Source organism: Somniosus microcephalus, chromosome 7 (assembly GCF_052327205.1).
Source record: "Somniosus microcephalus isolate GS21.2 chromosome 7, FLI_Smic_1.0, whole genome shotgun sequence".
Lineage (NCBI taxonomy): Eukaryota > Metazoa > Chordata > Chondrichthyes > Squaliformes > Somniosidae > Somniosus > Somniosus microcephalus.
In genome coordinates, this window is record NC_140993.1 from 254421571 (window position 1) to 254442326 (window position 20756).

The 20756-nt window shown below is 46.7% G+C and overlaps 1 protein-coding gene across 3 annotated transcripts in view; it reads right to left on the bottom strand.

Annotated features, from left to right (window-relative positions):
- ctdp1 (CTD (carboxy-terminal domain, RNA polymerase II, polypeptide A) phosphatase, subunit 1) overlaps positions 1-20756 on the bottom strand; it is a 352671-nt gene that overhangs the window by 323042 nt on the left and 8873 nt on the right. For all 3 annotated transcript variants that reach the window (XM_085993625.1, XM_085993627.1, XM_085993626.1), the window contains exon 3: positions 6663-6746. In XM_085993625.1, coding sequence (XP_085849751.1) covers positions 6663-6746 — 84 coding nt within the window. The remainder of the gene's footprint in view (positions 1-6662; positions 6747-20756) is intronic.

Genomic DNA, 20756 nt, shown 5'->3' on the forward strand with positions numbered 1-20756 from the left:
CACAGAGACTCCAGAGATGGTCCCTTTTCCTAGGGGCACATCAATATCAGATTGAATTCAAAGGTACAAAGCAGCATGGTAATGCTGATGGGCTGTCGCGCCTGCCACTACCTATAGAGGAGGAGGCACCGACGGTTGACCCTGTTGAGTTATTTCACTCGACCATCATCGAATGTTTACCAGTCACCAATGCAAGTATTGAAAGAGAAACCAGGAACGACCCGACACTGTCCCGGGTCTACGAAGTGACAGTGAAGGGATGGCCAGCACATGGTGATCCACTGTTACCGGCATTCTCAGCAAGACGAGAACAGCTGTCCGTCTGTCAAGGAACATTGATGTATGGAACAAGGGTGATTATTCCTCCTAAGTTAAGAGAGAGAGTTCTAAAGGAACTGCATGAAGGTCATCTGGGGGGAGTCAAGATGAAAAGCCTTGCTAGGGCTTATGTGTGGTGGCCGGGTATCGACCAACAGATAGAGGATCTGACGAAAAGCTGCTCGGGGTGCCAAAAAGTGCAAAATGCACCTCCGATTGCACCGCTGCATCCATGGGAATGGCCTTCAACCCCATGGCAACGTGTACATATTGACTTTGCTGGTCCTTTCATGGACTCCATGTTTTTAATTGCGGTGGACGCACATTTTAAATGGCCAGAAGTGATTAAGATGACTACCACTACCTCGGAAAAGACGATCGCGGTGCTAAGAACGATATTTGCAAGAAATGGATTGCCAGAACAAATATGTTCAGACAACGGACCGCAGTTCGTGTCAGAAGAATTCCAGAAATTCATGAAGAAGAATGGGGTGAAACATTATACCTCTGCCCCATATCATCCGGCTACAAACGGGTTGGCCGAGAGATTTGTACAAACGTTCAAAAAAGCAGTAAAGGCCATGAGCGAAGATCAGATTCCACTACAACACAAGGTGGACAAATTCCTACTGGCATATCGAAACGCCACTCATGCAGTGACAAACCAAAGTCCTGCCATGATGTTCTATAACAGGAGGTTGCGGTCCAGGTTGGACTTGTTAAAACCAAATGTGCGGAGGGAAGTTGAAAACAAACAGTTCCAGCATATAAATAACAAGACCACTTGGAGTTTCGAAATAGGACAACCAGTGTTAGCCCGGGACTATAAAAACGAGAAATGGCAATCTGGAACAATTCGGGCCAGACAAGGACCCCTGATGTACACGGTAGATATTGGGTGAAAATGTAATACGGCGTCATGCCGACCAACTGGTAGAATCGAGAACAAGGGTCCAACCCATGGTTACGGCAGAGACAACCGTGGAAGAAGTTAGTGAACCTGAAGCATCTACCTCAGAAGTGAATGTACCTGATGATGATGTCCAATCCATAAGAGACCAACTAGATGAGTCACCCCAGCAACGAGAATCAGAGACCCCTGAAAGGCGTTATCCAACTCGAATCAGGAGGCCTCCTCAGAGACTGAATCTTTGAACTGTTTTGCATGAAGTTGTATATATATATATATATATATATTATGTTATGTTAAATGGGGATATAACTGTTAAGCTAAAAAGGGAGGATTGTGGTGTGTGTAACCTGTTCCACCTTAAGAGAACTACCTTAAGAGATGTACTACTTTCTCTTGGCTGCTGTATACTGTAATACCGGTGGTGACCACACCGGTATATAAGTGTTGTGTAGGGATTTGCTGGGCAGTTCAGCCCTGACCTCCGAATAGTAAAGACCTGTTAAAAGTTATTCTTGTTGTCTGTGTCCAGTGATTGATCATACGCATAACTGGGACACACAGACTCAACACACTGCTTTTCTTGATATATATTAATGACTTGAATGTGGGTGTACAGGGCACAATTTCAAAATTTGCAGATGACACAAAACTTGGAAGTATACTGAACAGTGAGGAGGATAGTGATAGACTTCAAGAGGACATAAGCAAGCTGGTGGAATGGGCGGGCATGTGGCAGATGAAATTTAATGCAGAAAAGTGCGACGTGATACATTTTGGTAGAAAGAATGAAGAGAGGAAATATAAACTAAAGGGTACAATTCTAAAGGGGGTGCATGAACAGAGAGACCTAGGGGTATATGTGTGCAAATCGTTGAAGGTGGCAGGGCAGGTTGAGAAAATAGTTAAAAAAGCATAAGGGATCCTGGGCTTCATAAATAGTGGCATAGAGTACAAAAGCGTAGAAGTTATGATGAACCTATATAAAACAGTGGTTCAGCCTCAACTGGAGTATTGTGTCCAATTCTGGGCACCACACTTTAGGAGGGATGTGAAGGCCTTAGAAAGGGTGCAGAAAAGATTTACGTGAATGATTCCAGGGATGAGGGACTTCAGTTACGTTGAAAGACTGGAGAAGCTGGGGTTGTTCTCCTTAGAACAGAGAAGGTTGGGAGGAGATTTGATAGAGCTGTTCAAAATCATGAGGGGTCTGGTCAGAGTAGATAGAGAGAAACTGTTCCCATTGGCAGAATGGTCGAGAACTAAAGGACACACATTTAAGGTAATCGGCAGAACCAAAGGTGACATGAGGAAAAACTTTATTACTCAGCGAGTGGTTAGGATCTAGAATGCACTGCCTGAAAGGGTGGTGGAGGCAGACTCAATCATGGCTTTCAAAAGGGAGTTGCCAAGTACCTGAAGGGAAAAAACTTGCAGGGCTACGGGGAAAGGGACTAGTTAAAGTGCTCCTGCAGAGAGCCGGCATGGGCTCGACAAGCCGAATGGCCTTCTTCCGTGCTGTAACCATTCTATGATTAACCTGCATCGCTACTTTTAGTGATTTGTGTATCTGTACCCCTAGATCCCTTTGCTCCTCTACCCCATTTAGACTCTTATTATCCAAGCAGTATATGGCCTTATTCTTCCTACCAAATTGCACCACCTCACACTTACCTATATTGAAATTAATTTGCCAATTACACACCCATTCTACAAGTTTATTAATGTCTTCTTGTACTTGGTCACATTCTTCCTTTGTATTGACTGCAGCCTCCCCAATTTGGTGTCGTCCACAAATTTAGAAATTGTACTTCCAATTCTCGAGTCCAAATCGTTAATGTAAACTGTGAACAACAGCAGGTTGTACAGATACGCGCAGCAGGTATCACTAGACAGCGATCAGAAGGATCCCATTGCTCATCTCTCCTTCTCTAGCCCAGGGACATGAAGGCCAGCTGTAGATCACAAGGGATCACAACCCAAATGAGCTTCCTTGCAGTATACTGCCCGTACCACACCAAAGAGTGCATTTTTCCACTGAGCCAGCAGAGCTCCAATTTTAACTCACAAAGCTGATCCATATATTTCTTTCCAGATGAAATGCTGAAGTCACCCAATCTCTATTCATGGTACAGACTGAATTCGCACTATTGAATGCCACCCTCATCACCATTTTAATCAGACCACCGCGTTATACCTGGATACTTAAAGTGCCCATATGTTTAATATGCTTCTGCAAAAATTCAAATAGTTACAGTGGCTCCCAATTTTAAACTAGAAGCACCAATATCAAGGCCAGAAAAATTAAGATTTGCTTCTTTTCTCCAACCCTAACTAGAAATATGGCACAATCCCACCCTGTTCCCAACAGCTGCAGTATATGTAAGTCTTAGTGTGGGTGGTAGTAGACGCAGCTTGGGAATTGCAGCAGACAGATGTGAGGGGGTTTGTGGATGTAAACAGCTGCACAATGAAGAGGAAACGATAACAGGAGTAAAGAATTATGTACCGACATTATATACCAACGCTGCCTCCGCAAGATCCTGCAAATCCATTGGCAGGATAGGCGCACCAACGTCAGTGTTCTTGCTCAGGCCAACATCCCCAGCATCGAAGCTTTGACCACGCTCGATCAGCTCCGATGGACGGGTCACATCCTCCGCATGCTCGATACGGGACTCCCAAAACAAGCGCTCTACTCGGAGCTCCGGCATGGCAAGAAAGCCCCAGGTGGGCAGAGGAAACGCTTCAAAGACACCCTCAAAGCCTCCTTGAAAAAGTGCAACATTCCCCACCGACACCTGGGAATCCCTGGCCCAAGACCGCACAAAGTGGAGGAGACACATCCGGGAAGGCGCCGAACACCTCGAGTCTCTTCGCCGGGAGCAAGCGGAAGCCAAGCGCAAACAGCGGAAGGAGCGCACGTCAACCCAAGCACCCCACCCACCCACCCCTTCAACCACCGTCTGCCCCACCTGTGACAGAGACTGTCGGTCCCGCATTGGACTCATCAGTCACCCGAGAACTAATTTTTAATGTGGAAGCAAGTCAACCTCGGTTCCGAGGGACTGCCTAAGAAGACCACCTATCAATACAAATGTAAAACATCCTGGGCTAACTAAGCGCAGCCATTCTTTCCCAAGTTTAGTGCCTTCTTCAATAAAGTCTATCTGGTAGCGTCTGACCATTGAGAATGCTGGAACAATGGTAGCCAGCAGAAAACGCAGAGTTGCTGTGCACAGTGCCACAGAGCGGTGCAACACAAGTTGAATGCCCCGCTCCACCGCGTGCCCAGGAACCCCGCTCCACCGCGTGCCCAGGAACCCCGCTCCACCGCGTGCCCAGGGACCCCGCTCCACCGCGTGCCCAGGGACCCCGCTCCACCGCGTGCCCAGGGACCCCGCTCCACCGCGTGCCCAGGGACCCCGCTCCACCGCGTGCCCAGGGACCCCGCTCCACCGCGTGCCCAGGGACCCCGCTCCACCGCGTGCCCAGGGACCCCGCTCCACCGCGTGCCCAGGGACCCCGCTCCACCGAGTGCCCAGGGACCCCGCTCCACCGAGTGCCCAGGGACCCCGCTCCACCGAGTGCCCAGGGACCCCGCTCCACCGAGTGCCCAGGGACCCCGCTCCACAGAGTGCCCAGGGACCCCGCTCCACAGAGTGCCCAGGGACCCCGCTCCACAGAGTGCCCAGGGACCCCGCTCCACAGAGTGCCCAGGGACCCCGCTCCACAGAGTGCCCAGGGACCCCGCTCCACAGAGTGCCCAGGGACCCCGCTCCACAGAGTGCCCAGGGACCCCGCTCCACAGAGTGCCCAGGGACCCCGCTCCACAGAGTGCCCAGGGACCCCGCTCCACAGAGTGCCCAGGGACCCCGCTCCACAGAGTGCCCAGGGACCCCGCTCCACAGAGTGCCCAGGGACCCCGCTCCACAGAGTGCCCAGGGACCCCGCTCCACAGAGTGCCCAGGGACCCCGCTCCACAGAGTGCCCAGGGACCCCGCTCCACAGAGTGCCCAGGGACCCCGCTCCACAGAGTGCCCAGGGACCCCGCTCCACAGAGTGCCCAGGGACCCCGCTCCACAGAGTGCCCAGGGACCCCGCTCCACAGAGTGCCCAGGGACCCCGCTCCACAGAGTGCCCAGGGACCCCGCTCCACAGAGTGCCCAGGGACCCCGCTCCACAGAGTGCCCAGGGACCCCGCTCCACAGAGTGCCCAGGGACCCCGCTCCACAGAGTGCCCAGGGACCCCGCTCCACAGAGTGCCCAGGGACCCCGCTCCACAGAGTGCCCAGGGACCCCGCTCCACAGAGTGCCCAGGGACCCCGCTCCACAGAGTGCCCAGGGACCCCGCTCCACAGAGTGCCCAGGGACCCCGCTCCACAGAGTGCCCAGGGACCCCGCTCCACAGAGTGCCCAGGGACCCCGCTCCACAGAGTGCCCAGGGACCCCGCTCCACAGAGTGCCCAGGGACCCCGCTCCACAGAGTGCCCAGGGACCCCGCTCCACAGAGTGCCCAGGGACCCCGCTCCACAGAGTGCCCAGGGACCCCGCTCCACAGAGTGCCCAGGGACCCCGCTCCACAGAGTGCCCAGGGACCCCGCTCCACAGAGTGCCTAGGAACCCCGCTCCACCGAGTGCCTAGGAACAGGTAAATGTTGAACCAGAGGCCAGGCATTTCAGAGCAGTGGTAATAATACTCTCAGATGGAGGTGTCCAACAGACCGTCCTCGGCACCTCCTGATGAATTGGTGTCTTGGTTTTTTTCAACTTTTATTTGCTTTTAAAAATCCTTCCTAGTCATTTTTTTAAAATTAAAGCAGATTTTCATCCAAATATTGTCAGGCTTGCCAGTTAGTGTGAATTCCTGAAATCAGCAATGCTCACTACAATATTACAGACACACTGAATTACAAAGACAATGACACACATTCACACGCACAGGGTTTTTAATCAAAGTTTTTGTGGCATGAATGTGGGCATTTTTGATGGAGGAGATTATTTCGGAACTCTTTCAAATGGGATTTATTTATTTATTTATTTTTAAAAAGAAACATACTCTGAGGGAAAATGGAACAATCATTTTCCACCTTTACCTATTTTCAGACCCTTTTATCATAGTTGCTTTGCTCTCTTTGCCCCGGGACCCACACCTCCCTCTGTGATCTGCCAATGTTGCTTTGAATGCACTAGGAGATGCTCGAGAGCAACCTGGGGATTATGCCACTTGGTTTTTCCTTCTAAAGACAGCGTGGTGACAACTTTAAGAAATGTTGAAAGGAAACCATTTTTGATGAATTGATTAAGTCGATTATCTGAGCAAGATCATTCTGAATCACAAGATGGGAAAGGTTAATCTGAAAACTGCACATTCGGATACCACTGTACATATTAAAATAAAGGTGAATAAGCAAAAAGAACTAAAAGGACTTACTGCGTCAAGTCTTGGCCACATGCTGCACAGAGGCCTTTCATAACGATAGGGTGACTGCATCCTTCAAGCCGTACCAGTACACCTCTGCACAAAATAAATGGAGAAAAATTAGCAGGTACACAAAGGATATTCTTTTTTTTTTATAAATACAACTACGACTGAGATTGATAGATTTTTGTTAAATAAGGGCATCAAGCAACGTACCCGCTAATTTTTTAGATGCGCGGCCACTTTACTGGGTGGCGTGGTCCCTTCAAACTATCGCGCACGAGCAGTTTTTGCCATTTAAAAGCCGGCGAGCGGCCTGCGCGGGATCTCCAGACTGCTGTGCGGCCACGCAGCTCAACGGGAACATTGGTATCAAGGGATACGGAGCCAAAGCTGGTAAATGTCAAGAAACATTCGCGCCACACAAGTGCCAGGCAATGACCATCTCCAACAAGAGAAATCTAACCACTGCCCCTTGACATTCAATGACATTACCATTGCCGAATCCCCCACCATCAACATCCTGGGGGGGGTCACCATTGACCAGAAACTTAACTGGACCAGCCACATAAATACTGTGGCTACAAGAGCAGGTCAGAGGCTGGGTATTCTGCAGCAAGTTTCTCACCTCCTGACTCCCCAAAGCCTTTCCACCATCTACAAGGCACAAGTCAGGAGTGTGATGGAATACTCTCCACTTGCTTGGATGAGTGCAGCTCCAACAACACTCAAGAAGCTCGACACCATCCAGGACAAAGCAGCCCATTTGATTGGCACCCCATCCACCACCTTAAACATTTACTCCCTCCATCACCGGTGCACCGTGGCTGCAGTGTGTACCATCTACAAGATGCACTGCAGCAACGCACCAAGGCTTCTTTGACAGCACCTCCCAAACCCGCGACCTCTTCCACCTAGAAGGACAACGGCAGCAGGCGCATGGGAACACCACCACCGCCAAGTTCCCCTCCAAACTTGCAAGTATATCGACGTTCCTTCATCGTCGCTGGGTCACAATCCTGGAACTCCCTCCCTAACAGCACTGTGGGAGTACCTTCACCACACGGACTGCAGCGGTTCAAGAAGGCGGCTCACCACCACCTTCTCAAGGGCAATTAGAGATGGGCAATAAATGCTGGCCTTGCCAGCGACGCCCATATCCCAGGAACGAATTTTTAAAAAGCAGGTAGACGGAGTTAAGATACAGATCAAACATGATCTAATTGAATGGCAGAACAGGCTCCAGGGGCTGAATGGCCTACTCCTGTTCCTATGTTATATGTCCTAGCAGGAATTCAGTAGCCAATGTAACCAGAGCTCTCTAAGTCACAGTCGTTGCTTTAGTTTTCTGGCTTAGACCTTCCGTTATTGGAAGAACAAGCCAGGAATGAAAAAAAAACTTCCCAGACAGAAGAACACTTGCCCCGAGGCATTCACATTTCCTGTCAGCTGCTTTTCTTCTCTGGAGGTTCGGGGAAACACCTCGGAGGCCAGTTCTCCATCTCACCAGAGGGGCGAGCGCACCTGGTTTATATTACAGCTGCATATGGTGACACCACACAAGTCCTGGCTAGAGTGGAGATGATTGTGTAATTCCCCCCCCCCGCCCCCCGTCAACCACGCCTGGACCCCACACTGCTGTAAGTGACCGCCATTGATTTTACACACAATTTTTTATTATGGAACTACCCTCCGCTCACTGCATTTTGCTGGAGAAATCACAACATTTTTAAAATCGGGGGAAGTTGCTGCAGTTTCGGTCACGAGTTCAGTTTGCTGGAGTTGGTAGAGTCTCTTTTTAAAATAGACTCTGTAAATAAATGCTGTTTGTTTTGCTGTAAGATCGACCGTTGGCTGTGAGTCCTGTCGTAAGTCCCCCCCTCCCACTCATTGGCTGACACAGTGGTGTCAATAGACACTCCGCTGTATTTACAGCACAGCCCCTGGAGGTGGGGCTGCATTCAGTGCCACACGGCGCTATAAATGCAACTTGAAGTGTTGGGTGTTCTAATAGTAATTCTTAAATGATGGCTGTTCACTTTAATGTTATATTTGTACTTCAAATTTCACTACAGCTAATAAACATCCCTACAACACAGTGGCTGAATACATATTAGTCAAACACTTTCCCACACTCACATTCTTCAGCAAAGGCAATACTGCAGAGGTTAAGTTTGAACCTGAAGGTGACAAAGACACAAATTAAAGTCACCTCGAGGACCAGAGGACATAGATTGAAGGTAAAATAACAGAAAATGCTGGAAAAAACTCAGCAGGTCAGGCAACACCTCATCTTCTGATTAGGCACTCTGCAGCCTTCCGGACTCAATATCGAGTTCAACAATTTCAGATCATAACCTCGGCCCCTATTACTTTTTTACTTATAATTTTTTCCACCCCTTTGTTTTGGGTCCTCCTTCCCCACCCCTCCCCCTTTCCTTTTTTTTCTCTCTCCCACATGGCAGCTGTCTCCTACCCTGCCAGTACACTTCACACCTAATCTCAGCTGTCTTGTGTCTCCACGGGCCTATTACCATCTCGTCTGGCTTCGAATACCTTTTATTGTCTCTTTTAGTTCTTTTGTCCGATCGCAGCACTGCCTTCGATCTATTTTCTTTTCTTTCCAGTTTTGAAGAAGGGTTTCGACCCGAAACGTCAACTCTAATTTCTCACCACGGATGTTGCCTGACCTGCTGAGTTTTTTTCCAGCATTTTCTGTTGTCATTTCGGATTTCCAGCATCTGCAGTATTTTGCTATCGTAATAGATTGAAGGTAATTGGCTAAAGTGCCAGAGGTGAGGGGTGCGATCTGGAATGCACTGCCTGAAAGGGCGGTGGAAGCAGATTCAATAGTAACTTTCAAAAAGGGAATGGGATAAATACTTGCTGGGCTATGCGGAAAGAGCGGGGGAGTGGGACTAGATAGATCTTTCAAAGAGCCGGCACAGCCACGATGGGCTGAATGGCCTCCTTCTGTGCTGTGAGATTCTGTGATTCTATAAACAACTTCACTTTCTCTATACGCAGCATAAAAAGATGAGTCATTCAAGATATTTTGTCCACTGTAGCGGATCAGTTACATTCTACTTTAACTGCAAACAGCTTGATCTAAAGCAGTGACACGAACCACAAACATCCCTCTCTCTTCCCCCCCCTCCCCCCCCAAAGTGTCTATTGGGGGTTGTACACTTATGAGAAGACTGCAAGTCCAAGCATTAAAATAAACTTGCAACTCCCCAGTTCCGTTCATCATCCCTCTCTAGGGTTTCCAGCGTCTCGCTTCCCAATCTAAGGAATGGTCAAGAGACCTGATCCTACGCAATCTGGTTTTCTCGGGCTCGCTACAGGGAAATGCGCAAGTATGTGCCAGGGTCATGCTTCCGCTTGATGCGCAACGAAAGCCAACCACACCTTCTCAATGACATGCACAAAATTGGGAAACATGCCATGGGAACAACCAGGAGCACAGATCCATTTCCTAACCCTCAATGGCAAAGAGCATCGCGTCATCAGCATTTCCCCCAAGATGCTATCGGGAAGCACACAGATACAGATCGGTTACATGCACACAAATTTAAATCATTACACATCTACATGACCAAGATATTGGAGGATGTGAGCGAGAAATAGCTTTAAAAAGGATCAAGCTAGTAATAGGCTAGGTCAAACTCACTTGCACTGCAGAAACGTTTTATAACTGCCAATATCACAGGTGGCCTTGTCAATCTTCAATTCCCCTTTGTGTATTTATACAATAAGGGGCCTTAACTTTCCACGTGCTCTCCAGGAACAATTAACTGACTTTTTTAGATAAACAGTGGTTAAATATTTGTTGAAGGCAGAAATGCCACTTCAGAGTGGGTGGCATGACCTGTATATTTATTGGCAGCATCAAGATCTCAGCTCAGCCATGGCATTTTAACCGAGAAGGAGAAAAAAACCATAAATCACAGAATACTTTGAAGATCAAAGCAAGAGAGCCCATGAACCACAAGAGGATGATTCTAAAACTGGTGGTACAGCTGCAGCGAGCGAGCGTAATCGGCCCCAATTACAAATTCCAGTTATTGTTCCAAAAGCTATGTGCGTTCCTTCCCTCTAGTTTTTTTTAAAAGTAATCAGACAGCTTTTTACTGATACCAGCTTTTAAATTTCCAGATTTCTTTTTTTTAAACTGTATTCAAATTCTCAAACTGACATGGTGGGATTCGAACTCGCGTTCTCTGGCTTTTTAGTCCAGGCCTCTGGATTACTAGTCCAGTAACGTAACCACTGCTTTTTAAAAAAAATAATAGCTGCATGGTTCTATTGTGCTCAAACCTCATTTCCATCATGAACCTAATCTTACATGCCACCATGTTGTGGCCACTGTTGCCAAGATGTTCGATGACTCTGACCTGCTCCACCAAAAAGCAAAGAATGTTTTTTTTAAGATATGTACAGGAAATAGGTGAAGAACTGAAGACCAAATAGGTTCTTTAAAGGATAAATGTTATGGAGCGGTGTTAAAAAAAAATCAGGAAATTGTACATGGGTTAAATTAATTCTGTGTCATTGAAAAGTCTGAACAAGTGACAAATCCAAATTGGCTCTGAACCTTTTAATGTAGTCAGTGCCCACAAAGCACCTGGGCCAACCAAGTGGGAGATTCCCGCGAATTCTCAAGGAAACGAGCAAGACTCCGATTAAGGTTTTTAAAGAGGCCGTTTTAGACGTTCTACTGCATGGCTAATGTAATCATGATAATCAAGAAAGAAAACATCTCAAGGCACTTTACGAGGGTAGCGGGTATCAGAATAAACTAAATAGAAAAGATAAACTTGCATTTATATAGCGACCTCACGATGTCCCAAAGCGCTTTACAGCCAATGAAGTACTTTTGAAGTGAAGTCACTGTTGTAATGTAGGAAACGCGGCAGCCAAATTACACAAAGTAAGATCCCATGAACAGCAATGTGATAATGACCAGGTAATCTGGTTTTAGGTGTTGGTTGAGGGATAAATATTGGCCCGGACACCTCCCTTCACCAAACATTGGCAACTGTGCCTTCAGCCGCCCACGCCACAAGCTCTGGAATTCCCTCCCTAAACCCTCCACCTCTCCACCTTTAAACACACCTCTTTGACCAAGCTATTCCTCTCCCCCACCAAGTACCTTCTTCTCTGGCTAGGTAGGCCTCCATTTTTGTCTGAATATGCCTTTGTGAAGAACCTTGGGACGTTTTTCTGTTAAAGGTGCTATATAAATGCAAGTAGTTGCTGTTGTCAACAGAAAACCCTACCCCCACCCCTGTGGATTAATGGCACTTTTGAGGTGTAAAACCTTACAGTTAATGTTACAGGCATGCTCTTTCAATTATGTAGACAGATGTCATTATCTTTGAACTATTCAATGACTTGGAAAATTAAAAGATTTATAAAATAGAGGCAAAAAGAATAAAGGTTTTTAAGCAAGTGGTTTGTCAACACTGCGGAAATTTCTGACAACCCATTCCTTCAGTCAACTATTAGTTTTCTTATTCTGTCGCTGAAAGTCCCAATAGATCCACAGTACAGTACTTATTCAAGTGCTAAAGATTCCCTTTAGGGCATTTTTCTGAAAATTATAGGTTGTTGTGGCAAGGAATACAAACCACAAATACATGGTTTACATTTGACAAATTACTACAGCAAATTACATCTAAGAGGAGGCTGTAAAACAGCCTATTCTGGCAGCAATGAGTCACCAAAGGTATAGGCCTGGCACCGATAGATCGGCAAACAAATCAACTTGCATTTAAATAGCAGCTTCAACATAGTAAAACGTCCCAAGGTGCTTCACAGGAGCGATTATCAAACAAAATTTGACACCGAGCCACGCAAGGGGAAATGAGGGCAGGTGACCAAAAGCTTGGTCAAAAAGGTAGGTTTTAAGGAGCATCTTAAAGGAGGAAAGAGAAGTAGAGAGGTGGAGAGGTTTATGGAGGGAATTCCAGAGCTTGGGGCCTAGACAGCAGAAGGCACGGCCGCCAACGGTGGAGCGATTAAAATCGGGGCTGCGCTAGAGGGCAGAGTTGGAGGAGCGCGGAGATCTCAGAGGGTTGGAGGAGGTTACAGGGATTGGGAGCGGCGAGGCCATAGAGAGATTTGAAAACAAGGACGAGAGTTTTATGAATGAGCCGCAATCCTAATAAGAAAAAATGCCAGTCTCAATTCTAGATGAGTTTGGACAAGAGATAAATTTGCCACTCGGAAGTGAAAACACACACCCGCACGTGTAGCACTAGATTGATTGGCACTGTGAAATGTTCACACTGTAGGCATTTTAACACCCCAATGGAGCAATTAGAGATTTGAGTTTTAATCTTGTTCTGTTAACTGAACCATATTCTATTGTGTAAACTTAAATTCATGAACTCATTGAAATGATTCTGATAATTATTCAGAGTCTGCTTACTTTACTTCTGATATATACAAGGAAATACATTCTGGAAAGACGAAAAATCCTGCAGGATTGAAACATACGCAGGCTATGAAACCAATTTCAATCTCACATTTCTCCATCATACAAGTCACATTGGAGTGTCCTGGAGTATTTTCCGCCACGTGGCAAAAGCAACTATAGGTGGGCCCTCCAGCAGCCCTGCCTATAAACAAGTTCAAAGAAAGGAGGAGACACGCGCGCACGCGCACCTGGTCTCCTTTAGACCTACATTTTAGCAGTCCGGGCACAGAATTTATCCCCCTTTTTCCACTGTGTAACAGCAAGGAGTGTTCAAAGGCAGGTACTGTGGGAGTGTTGCAAGCTGTCTCCTGCTTTCGACCCACATGCCCTAAACCACATCATTCATTATCAACCTCAGAAAGGAAATGCATCACATCTGCATGCAAACCCAGGACATTCTCATCTTAAATCCAGCACTCAATCCACTAAACTATCCGACTGCAATTTATTAGAGCGAGTTACGTTATAACTCCATTTCAATTCTTTATGAATTACTCTCTCTGATATTAGCCTGTGCTATTATTCTTTAATAGAATCCACATCTTGAATAGAGACCACATCTGGAGTATTGTGTGCAGTTTTGGTCGCCTTATCGGAGGAAAGATGTTCTTGCCATGGAGGGAGTGCAGCGAAGATTCACCAGGCTGATACCTGGGATGGCAGGAATGACGTATGAGGAGAGATTGGGTCGATTGGGCTTATACTCGCTGGAGTTTAGAAGAATGAGAGGGGATCTCATTGAAACTTATAAAATTCTAACTAGACTAGACGCAGGAAGGATGTTCCCGATAGTCGGGGAGTCCAGAACCAGGGGTCACAGTCTAAGGATAAGGGGTAAGCCATTTAGGACAGAAATGAGGAGGAATTTCTTCACCCAGAGAGTGGTGAACCTGTGGAATTCTCCACCACAGAAGGCAGTGGAGGCCAATTCATTAAATATATTCAAGAAGGAGTTGGATATATTTCTCAAGGCTAAAGGGATCAAGGGGTATGGGGAGAAGGCAGGGACAGGGTACTGAACTTGGATGGTCAGCCATGATCGCATTGAATGGCGGAGCAGGCTCGAGGGGCGGAATGGCCTACTCCTGCTCCTATCTTCTATGTTTCTATGTATGTTTCTTTAAAGTTTCAATGAATATAATCTCACTGACAATATCACCTCACCCCAAATGGGAAAGTAAAAAAATTTACACTCCCTAGGGCAAGACATCAGACGGTTGGTCAGAGTATCGGAATCCCTCAATATCATATTCAAGAGAATATTTACACAATAAGGAACAAGTCACAGTCAAACATCACTGTAGAAGTATTTTTCCTCTGTGTGTAAAGTTTAACGGAAAATTATTTCACTAAACCGTGATTGTCTTCTAAATAGCTCCCCTCTTTTGAAATTTACAGTCAAGAACTAGCAATGACAATAGCTGGCCGAAAATTCAAAAGCGAACAATTTGTTTTCAAAATTCAATGAAGCTTGTTCCCCCCATTCACTTGCTTTCTGTTTGCTCTGCAATGCCCTCTTTTCCCAATATATTTTCATAGCCCTGCCCGGCATCAAACCGCCCCCGGTCTCTTTGTGTCCTTGCCGTAAACTTGAGCTGATCCAAAACTCGGCTGCCCGTGTCCTAACTCGCACCAAGTCCTGTTCACCCATCGCCCGTGCTCGCTGACCTACGCTGGCTTCCAGTCCGGCAACACCTCGATTTAAAATTCTCATCCTTGCTTTCAAATCCCACCATGGTCTCGCCCCTCCCTATCTCTGTAATCTCTTCCAGCCCTACAACTCCCCGAGATACCTGCGCTCCTCTAATTTTGACCTCTTGAGCATCCCTGATTATAAATCGCTCAACTGTTGGCGGCCGTGCCTTCTGTTGCCTGGGCCCTAAGCTCTGGAATTACCTGCCTAAACCTATCCGCCTCGCGACCTCGCTTTCCTACTTTAAGACGCTCCTTAAAACCGATCTCTTTGACCAAGCTTTTGGTCACCTGCCCTAATAGCTTCTTATATGGTTGTCAAATTTTGTTTGATAATCGCTCCTGTGCAGCGCCTTGGGATGTTTTACTATGTTAAAAGGTGCTATATAAATGCAAGTTGTTGTTGTTGTCAGTAAAATTATTATTTTCCTAAAAGGCTGCAGCAATAGAGACATGGGTACAAATAGTTCATGTAAGAAACAAAGTGAATGGGGAACCAAACTATTTTGAAGATAAAGATTTGGTCCATTCTTGTACACAATTATTCGGTAAATTGCACTGAAAGAACAAACTTGCATTTCTATAGCACCTCTCACGACCTCAGGACGTCCCAAAGCACTGTACAGCCAATGAAGTATTTTTGAGCTGGAGTCACTGCTGTAATGTAGGAAACGTGGCAGCCAATTTGCACACAGCAAGCTCCCACAAATAGCAATGTGATAAATGACCTGATAATTTTTAAAGTTATGTTGGTTGAGGGAGAACTCTCCTGTTCTTCAAATAATTCCATGAATCTTTTACATCTACCCGAGAGCGCAGACGGGGGCAAGGATGAGAATTTTAGAATCGAGGTGCTGCCGGACCGGGAGCCAATGTGAGTCAGCACCTCCGACAGCGTAAAAGAAAGACTTGCATTTCTATAGCGCCTTTCACGACCACCGGACATCTCAAAGCGCTTTACAGCCAATGAAGTACTTTTGAAGGGGAGTCACTGCTGTAATGTGGGAAATGCAGCAGCCAATTTGCGCACAGCAAGCTCCCACAAACAGCAATGTGATAATGACCAAATAATCTGTTTTTGTTATGTTGGTTGAGGGATAACTATTGGCCAAGACACCGGGGAGAACTCCTCTGCTCTTCTTCAAAATAGTGCCGTGGGATCTTTTACGTCCACCTGAGAGAGCAGATGGGGGCCTCGGTTTAACGTCTCACCCGACAGTGCAGCACCTCCGACAGTGCAGCACTCCCTCAGCACTGCACCGGAGTATCAGCCTAGCTTTATGTGCTCAAGTCTCTGGAGTGGGACTTGAACCCACAACCTGCACTCGGCTGACACTCCACCAGTACTGCACTGGAGTGTTAGCGGAGATTATGTGCTCAAGAGTGGGGCTTGAACCCATGACTTTCTGACCCAGAAGCGAGAGTACTACCCACTGAACTACAGCTGGCACTAGTTATAAAAGGAAGGGAAATAGGAGCTCTTTAATAGATCGGTATTTAGTGAATAGCTTGAATCATGCAAACCAGGAGAGTCCCAGAATCGAGCCCCGGTCTGTAATGAGTTCGCTCAGGTTGCAGTTGCTGCTCTGTGTGTGCGTGTGTGTGCGTATACACATTGGCTGAAGACAGGAATAGTGCCCACGGTCAAGCAACTTGCCAAGACTCCTGGTCCCAACATGAAGAATGGGCAGATTTGCTGAAAATGTCCATGTGCAGCCGAAGCTCATCCCACGGGGGGGTGTGGACTGGCTCATTCCCCTTCCGGAGATGTGATTTTAAACCTGCAGCTGGTGTCAAAGCAGACACTGATGCTCTCATGATCCAATCATGTGACTTGAACTGTCGCGATACCACACAATTGGAACTGACGTGGCATCAGGTTTGTATTTCACTGCACACAAGAGGGGGCTGGTGGTGTCCCCTGGAAACCAAACTAGAAAAAGCACCGTGCTGTCACATGTTGATGCGAGCACTGTAGTGGGCTATTCCCTCGCATTATGCACCTAATTGCTGGCAAAACACAAACCAGTGACTGACCTTTATTCTGTCCTTTTCAACTGCACTGATGCTGGTCTTGAAATCTACAGTATAGTGATGTTAGTTTAAGATTCCTAACCCTTACTATTTGCTGCACTCCGCTTGACCCCTTCCTTCACAAGACACAAACAAATCAATTGGCCACAGTCACTAGTGTGATGCCTGCAACAATGAACTGTGTGTGCTGGGAATCAGTTCAAGCATGAAGCAGAGCCAAGTACTTCAATGGGCTCGAGGATTCCCTTATTCCAGCATAAAACACTCATTACCACCATGGTCATTTTAGGCCTATGCCACGCACAAATGGGAGCAGTTTTTGATCAATGGAACGGTCCGATTCGAGCAGTTTTGTCCTGTGGGACATGTCCCCAAAGCCTACAGACAACATGCCACTTTCTCAGAAGATAAATAATTATGTTTTGAAAATGTTTTTCCCTCAAGAATAGGTATTAGGTTGGGTTGACAGCTTGCCACTCCCAGAACTCGCAGGATACTGGGCCTTTAGGATAGTGAATTTCACAGAATCTCATTAACTCCCAGACTGCTCGTCATTAAAGAATCTGCTGCACGCACTGAAATAACAGCTCCGAAATCGCACCACCTTAAAGTTTCAAAGCTATACGAAGCGTGTCCACGTTAAACTACCAGTGGCTTGTATTTCACTCATTTCTTGTTACAACAGAACTTGAATTGCAAACTTCTCACATTCAAACATTAACCAAATTCATGGTTCGTCTCAAAGTTGGGATGGGTGCTGGGCTCATTATGTTGCCCCTTGGCCAACAAGAATTCCCTCTTGCCCTCCACCCAAAACAAAAGCTAATTTTTATTGTTCCACTACGTACTTTAAAAAAAAAGTTAACAGCTGTGTCCAGGTTTTTCCTAATCTCTTCGTTTTCAATTCCGTCCATGGCCTCGCCCCCTTCCTCTCTCTGTAACCTCCTCCAGACCTCCAACACTCCAAGAGCTCTGCGTCCTCCAATTCTGGCCTTTTGCACATCCCCGATTTCCATCGCTCCACCATTGGCGGCCGTGCCATCAGCTTCCTAGGCCCCAATCTCTGGAATTCCCTCCCTCAACCTCTCCGCCTCTCTTTCCTCCTTTAAGATACTCCTTAAAACCAACTCTATGACCCATCCGCCCTAATATCTCTACATGTGGCTCAAATTCAAATTTTGTTTGATAACGCTCCTGGTGAAGTGCCTTGGGAAGTTTCCCGACATTAAAGCCGCTATATAAATACAAGTTGTTGTCTCAAGAGGCAGTCTCAGCAACATTCTACCTCCATGTTACTGATCTCAATCACAGTATCCCAAAGCAAGTCAAAATGCCAGTGTTGCTCACAAATGTACCGCAGACACACACAATACACAGGCACTATTGTATTGCAAAAGAAAATTCAGGGAAAGCAGGGCTCTTGAAAGTTTTGACACTATATTGATGTATTTAGTTATAATCTTGAACACACAAATATCCAAGCTTTAGGTGTTTGAGAGCTGCAGTACTTAGGTGCATACTATGGAGTCGTAAATTTAAAAGATTAAATCCAAGTTCCTGTTAACTTGCATATATCTGAAGCTGTGCACACAAACAAATCTTGGTGTTTGGATTTAGAATTGACCCAACAACGGTGCAACAGACAGCCTTTTCCCAAACCTCTGAGCACCCGAAATTCAAACTGCACAAACCAGGAATTAAGAAACACAAATAAAACATAGTTGCCTGGTTTGTGGGCCAGACAGCCAGGGTTTCACGAACCATACGTGGCCCACGAGCCATAGTGTGGGCATCTCTGTACCAGATGGCTCTTAAACACAGTACACACATTTATAATGTTTCTCCAGCATTGAAATTGCTCTGCCTTGTTCAGAACCCCATAGTGGAGCCCGAGTCCTGGAGTCCAGTCTGGGCTCCACCAGTTGATATATGCAGGCATAATTTTGCACACAAAATGGTTGTAGAACAGGAGAAGTGCTGTGACACTTCCCCACCATTAACACTGAACCAAATCCATAACTCTTGCTTCTCGTGCCCTAACTCGCACCAAGTCCCGTTCACCCATCACCCCTGTGCTCGCTGACCTACACTGGCTCCTGGTTAAGAAACGCCTCGATTTTAAAATCCTCATCTGTGATTTTCAAATCCCTCCATGGCCTCGCTATTCCCTATTTCTAAACTTTTTCGTCTCGTTTGTGGGGAAGCACCCGAGTTATGAAGGCAACGCTGAAACCAGGAACTTAGCGTACAAAGAATCATGGGTTCAACCAATTCCCTCCTCTCCCCGTCACCGCTGATTTTTGTTTTTAAATTCAATCAGAAGGGTTTATTTTAACCGCATAATAATGAGATCGCAAGAGAAATCCTTTTGCACCTCTAGTAGCAGAATCAAACCCTGTGCTCTACATGGCAGAATACTCCGGTCACTAAAAAAAACACCACCTGCTACAGCAGATCCACCGATACGGAGACAGTCACTGGAGTGCAGCAGGCAGCAAATGCAAGAAAGCAGTCAGAAAAAAATAAAGGATAGGGTGACTAGATGGATGTCAATTGCAAGTCGGCCAGTTCTTTCGTTTTACAGTTTGCCAAAAGATGAAAAGTAGCTCGCCCCCGCCAGTACAGAGAGATTCTAACACCTCACACATTAACTGTAGTTGGCAGCAGCTTCCTATAGATGATATACATGGAACATTGTCTGGGCTGCAGCACAAAATGCAGGATGTGTCCAATATTTTACATAGTTTAATTAATGGCTGGAAACTCCCCTCCTGAAGGCCACGGCTCTTACTGCAATATAGTTGGACAAATAACTGAAAGTTCTCCAGTACTTGGCGCGAGTTGCCATTCTTCGCTCTTCAAGTCACTGAATATATTTAAGAAGGAGATACAGGAAACTTTGTGATATCCGGCACCGACGGGACCGAGCTGTTGCCGTCCCATCAAAACTGCCGGACAAACCAGCGCTAATGTTAAAACATACGGAGCTTTTGAGCTCCATATCTGGCAACAAACCCTGTTGCTTAGCAACAGCTTCTAAACAGTCGGCCGTAGCTTGCAAGCGTCTCTGTAGCTTAGCAACAGCTTCAGCGAGACCTTGCAGAGCCTGACTGGTGAAAAAAAAGCAACGAAAAGAAAAAAAACCTAACGAAACGGCTCCTGATTTTTGCCAGTGGATCGAGCATTCCGGACAGTTAACCTCCAGATAAACCAAAGTTTCCTGTAGATAGATTTCTAGACACAAGAATTTAGAAGAATGAGAGGGGATCTCATTGAAACGTATAAAATTCTGACAGGGCTAGGCAGACTGGATGCAGGGAGGATGTTTCCCCTGGCTGGGGGGTCTAGAACGAGGGGTCTCAGGATACGGGGTAGGACATTTAGGACTGAGACGAGGAGAAATTTCTTCACTCAGAGGGTGGCGAGCCTGTGGAATTCTCTACCACAGAAGGCTGTGGAGGCCAAGTCACTGAATATATTTAAGAAGGAGATAGATAGATTTCTAGACACAAACGGCATCAAGGGGTATGGGGAGAGAGCGGGAATATGGTATTGAGATAGAGGATCAGCCATGATCATATTGAATGGCGGAGCAGGCTCGAAGGGCCTATTCCTGCTCCTATTTTTCTATGTTTCATTTGCAAGTCCAGTGTTTGCCAGCATACTATTGAACCAGGCAAGGCATCACAGAGGAATTGGTAGACAACAAAAAGACCAAGGTCCATCTGGTTCACCTTCAACCATCCTGGTAGTCACATGGTACAATGATAATAATCAAACATCCAGACGTGTGTACTTTCTCGCAGGGTTCACTGGGTATGAATCAAGAGCAGCAGCCCTGGCTATTTTTTCCTCCATCTCGAAAACCCCCACCATCACCCCAGTTGAGCTGCTCA